At 33.2% G+C, this 5,237-nt stretch overlaps 1 protein-coding gene across 2 annotated transcripts; it reads right to left on the bottom strand.

The window, feature by feature from the left end:
• On the bottom strand, positions 2,736-4,631 carry LOC104736436 (GDSL esterase/lipase At4g10955). 2 transcript variants are annotated; one of them, XM_010456414.1, is made up of 4 exons: positions 4,542-4,631; positions 4,238-4,324; positions 3,417-4,077; positions 2,736-3,275 (listed from the first exon to the last, which is right to left on the bottom strand). In XM_010456414.1, the coding sequence occupies exons 2-4, from the start codon at positions 4,312-4,314 to the stop codon at positions 2,769-2,771; spliced, it is 1,245 nt and encodes a 414-aa protein (XP_010454716.1). In that variant the 5' UTR covers positions 4,315-4,324; positions 4,542-4,631; the 3' UTR covers positions 2,736-2,768. The 2 variants fall into 2 exon arrangements, with proteins under 2 accessions (XP_010454716.1, XP_010454715.1); XM_010456413.1 differs by lacking the exon at positions 4,542-4,631 and having other exon boundaries at positions 4,238-4,535.

Below are 5,237 nucleotides of genomic sequence, written 5' to 3'. Positions count from 1 at the left end.
TATGGATATTTTACTAAGAAAACATTTAAAATTTAAAGACAATGCACAACACTAGGAGTAAACCTCTTTATTCACCCCCTTATAAAATAAGTAAATAAAATTTGTATACATTACTATAAAATTAGAAACTTAAACCGCTATTTTATAAATCCAAACCGATATATAATTTCGTTCGAATTGTAAAATTTAAACCCTAACCATCTTATTTGTAAATCCAAACCGACATATAATTTTGTTCTAATTGTAAAATTTAAACCCTAACCATCTTATTTGTAAACCCAAACCGACATATAATTTCGTTCTAATTGTAGAATCTAAACCCTAACCATCTCATTTGTAAACCCAAACCGACATATAATTTTGTTCTAATTGTAAAACCTAAACCCTAACCATCTCATTTGTAAACCTAAACCGACATATGATTTTGTTCTAATTGTAAAATCTAAACCCTAACCACCTCATTTGTAAACCCAAACCGACATATAATTTCGTTTTAATTATAAAATCTAAACTCTAATTTTCATTTATAATCTCAAACCGATAAATAACCTCGTTTAATTGTAAAATATAAACCGAGCCAATATTTAACTTTCTTTAAATAAAATTATACAGAATTTATTTCTTTCATTTATTTTACTTTTTAATTTAATTTTGATTTATTTTTTAAATAAAATATTCTGATTGGTTAAGAGGGGAGGGGTGAATACAAAGGTTCACCCTAAGTTTTTTTTTCGTTACCTTGTTATGGTGTTGACCGTTGAAGGCGATTGCTACAGATGAAAGAAATTAGTTTATAATGTTTTGAAGAAATTAATGAGTGTATTAACAATTACTTTATTTACAGTTTGTTAATAAATTAAATTAAGGAATTTTCCATAACTACTACAAAAATGAGTTATTTTCAACAAATATTATTATTAGATTTATTATCCAAAATATCATTATTTTTTTTTTTAAAAATACCACAAAATTAAAACTAAACTTTAAACCTTCAAAATTAACCATAAATCAATCGTAAACATTAAGCCCTAGCTACCTCTTAAAAATAATACCGTAAATTTAAAATAGTTAACTCTTACAGTCAATTTTTGTGTTTGTGTTATTTTTATAAAAACAAAAGTTTTGGAACAGAAAACTATTAATGGCATTGTTGGAGAGAAAAACTTGAACAGATGTTATTTTGAGGAATTTTCATTGATATATGAGAGGCCTTAAACCAATTATTTAAACATGGTATGGTTTTCATAATTGCTATAACTTTGTAAAAACATTTGAACATATTATATCAAAGAAACACAATTTTTTTTTTAAATATACAAGTTAACAAATTATTCGATTGAGAAGAAAGGACTGATCGATCGAAGCGTTGAAAGCCATTGAGGAAATTAGTATGATTTAAACATTGTACAATGTTGACGTTAAGCATATGACTCCACCATTGATGAATCCCATGATCATTGTAAAAATCCGACGATCTAGTCTTGTTTACCATCATAAAGGCCGTTGGGTAAATATTAATGCAGGCTCTCGTGAAGAAGACGGCGACCAATTTTCTCTCCTCCGAACAACATACGCCTAGCTGATTATATCCAGTAGCCAACCTCACGATTTCACCTAGTCGACCTCATCATCAACGTCTAGGATTTTGGCTATGCCGGCTTTGAAGAAATCCGTGGTGAGTCCAGACACATATTTAAGATTGTTACTCTCAACGAGCTGCTTTTGAGGAATCAAGGGGATAAGTGGGTTGAAGATGTAACTTGTAAGCCCTGGATGGGGAAACTCAGAGGAAAAATGGATTTTTCGTATCTGGACAATTACAATATGTTCGATTCATACATTGGATTATTGGGTATGCTGAAACATACATTGAGTTTTAAAATATTTGAATTTCATACTTGAATTTATGATTTTGTGTTTTTGTAACAAACTGGGCTCGAACCTGTAAAGCTTATATCTAATAAGATCAGTTTAACCACTGCGATAGAACAAATAATTGTTATAAGAGGAACAATAATTGAATATATACTCTTGTGTTTCTTTCTCTTTTACGTTGATGGCTCGTGAAGAAATTCAGACATTGACATGGTCTTTTTCGTGCGTAGTGCCAGGCTAGCTCAGTAGCTCCTAGCTAGTCCTATAAAGTGGCCAACTATCCAGACAGTTATTTTTCCGTGTACCACAAAGAAAAAGTGGATTTCTTGAATAACACACAGAAATCAAGTTTCAAATCATCAATATTAGACTTAGGAAAGTTTCACGTAGCATGGAGGTACTATCGAGTTGGGGTTATATGCATGGAGCCATCAGATGCGTCAATTAGGGTTTCTTATATATAAAGTGAAGTTGAAACACTCCCACCATGCTAATGAGACGGAACCAACAAGACGGGTTATTTTGCTTGTCTCGTTCCATTGCACCAAACATGACACCAATGAGGTTCGGTGGTACAAATTGTTCCTATCAAATCCAACCAATTTAGACCATAAAATCGATCGAGTAGATATGGACATTATCTCTTTCTTTCTTTTTTTGTATCATTATGAAATGTTTTCTATATATAAATTCGAAAAATCACATGCAAATATACGTTGAAGTGAAAAGAAAAAAAAAACAAAACAGTAGGCCATAGTGGAAATGTCGTTGCTAAGACATATTACCACTTTCATTATCAAAAAAAAAAAAAAGATCCACTCTCGAATTTGGGTGGAAAGTAACTGTAAAGTTTTCTCAAATTGGTATGAAAATCGAATTTAAATATAGCATATCTAGTAAAATTTTAATAAAAAATTTAGAACAAGGTTTACAAATAGTTTGAGACGGTGGTGAAACTCAACATTTCCATCTGCTGCCACTTGTATGATCAGCAAAACTAATACCGAGTAAAATTCTAGGGTCAATTGTCCGTCATGGTAAGGCCTAATGCAGCAGCTTTCCCAGTTTTCCCTCATGGCCGTGTCTTTCTCCCACCACTGGTGAAGCGCATGAGCTGTCGTAGACGTAGTCGGTTTGTTCTTGTTCACAGTCATATCTGCTGATAGAAGAAGGTGAAGAGGTTCTTTTGACAAATCCGAGGGGGATCTTCTTATTATTCCGACCAATATACTTCTAACTGAGTTTCTAGCACCAAATCTCTCTATTTGGCCTGCACCGATCTCCGACATGAAGTCTCTGCGTCTGAAATAATCAATATATCCTGCACAGATTGGATCTTTTGGGTTCACATATAAATTAGGTATCCACGATGCTGTTTTTGTGTTGTACTCTTCTTGACCCTGTAATAATTTAAGACAAACGGTTTCTTGTAAGAAAATCAACTCTAAAATTAAATGAATGAAACTGTGACTAATAATGAATGAACTGCCCATAGTTAATTGAACCAGTTATCTTGACTCTTAAATACGATTTCAATTTACCTGCAGTAGATGGGTTAAGGTCATGGCTATGGTGCCTTTGACGACACTCTTCGCGGTTTGAAACACATCTTTAAGATAACGTCCTCCAGGTAGCTGCTCTAGAGGAATAGACGAGATAGGTGGGTTGAATATGTAACTTTCGAGGAAGAATCCAGCACTTGTCATGGTCTTTCCAGCCAGCAACACTAGTGCGGCTCCCAAAGAGTGTCCAGCGAGCCAGATATCTTGTTGGCTATGTTTGTCCACCATATTACGAATTGCTTGAATCGCGTGCCTAGACCTGCCACCTTGATGAAGGGTGTTAAAGATGCATTGGAGGTCAAGTTTCAAATCAAACTTCAAAGTCCTTTTTTTTAGAACCGTGCCGCGGAAGGCCATAACGTAGTGTGGAACTTTCATTACATGTGGGCTATTTTGGTAAACGTTGTAGCTCTTGTATTCGAAAACGGCACCGTAAATGGAGCCGTCATCATCGGTCAGGTTTTGTATCCATTCAAAATTGAAAAACTCCCACCAAGGCTCTGCTAGTGGTTTCAGAGGATGACGCAAGCCAAGCTTGTACCTGTACCTTTTTTTTCTGCTGAGAAGCCTGTCCCTTTCTAATGTGTACACTCCATTTACCAAACTTGATACCACTGAGGTTCGGTGGTGCGAATTGTTCCTGTTTACAATCAAATAAGAAACAATCAATTATACTTAGAATCTGCATAGATACTGACTTTAAAAAATGAGTAGGTATCATCGATATTGGTTATAGAACTGTTCTATGATCAATTTATTTTAAAAGGAAGTTATACTAAATAAATAAATAAAAATGTTACCAATCAATAGATGTAAGATGGCATGGGCCAGAAGTGTAGAAATCATCTGTATCTGAAGCCATCGGTCCTCGTCCCATTTTTTTCTTTCTGGTAAAGCCTCGTCCAGGTGAATAAGAATCGAATTTAATGGAATCTGATGATGTAAGCTTAAGAGTTCTTGTAAATAAAACAAACTGAAGAGTTCTTCTTCTTTTTTTTTTTTCTTAGTTCAAGAGTTCAACAAAGGAACTAATGAGGAGTTTATATTGGTACTACAAGTAAGAAGACATTTTGGGTCCGGAGACTTTGAGACTTTGAGACGTACCTGCCTAGGAAACGGATGAAATGGGATCCACTCTCCAATTGGGTGAATGGTGATAACGTTATAAGGAAATATTTCAGTTTTTATAGAACATCTTTGTTGCACTTGTTTTTAGTAGTTTTAAAAGTCGTCGTTGGTGGATTATATGTTATACTATACTTGTTTTACTAGTTCGAGGAACTGTCGAGGAAATTAAAAGGATAGTTTTTGGAATTTTCTCTTGTTCATATCATTGACTCAAATCAACTTCGTTAAAGAAAAGAAGAAGAATTTTTTTTAGTTAATTATTCTTTAACATCAGAAAACATAGTACTGATAATATATTTTACCATTTTAGCTATTCTGAAAAGAAAAATAACTCCAAGTAGCATTTTTTATAACTTTATCTTTCAATTTTGAAAAATACATGTCAATTTCGTGAAGTCAAATTTCTCGTTCTTGTAATTTTCATAAGCTGCTTTTGTAAACTTATTTCCTTCTGATTAAGCTTTCCACCACGGAGTAATATTGTAATTAATGTGTGGTTGGCAAAAAAAAAATCATCTTAATCACCATATGGTTCAAATCGAATCAAGTTTGTAAAAAAAATTAAATAAAATATCAAATCAAAGTCTTCGCGTTGAAGATTTTAAATCGAATTTTTAAATTATAGAAATATGATGTACGTGATAATAAAAATTTTAGAAACTATGCATGAGG

The sequence above is a fragment of the Camelina sativa genome, chromosome 13 (assembly GCF_000633955.1).
Source record: "Camelina sativa cultivar DH55 chromosome 13, Cs, whole genome shotgun sequence".
In the NCBI taxonomy this organism is placed as follows: domain Eukaryota; kingdom Viridiplantae; phylum Streptophyta; class Magnoliopsida; order Brassicales; family Brassicaceae; genus Camelina; species Camelina sativa.
Note: the sequence above shows the minus strand (reverse complement) of the source record. Positions and strands in the feature narration are given on the sequence as shown.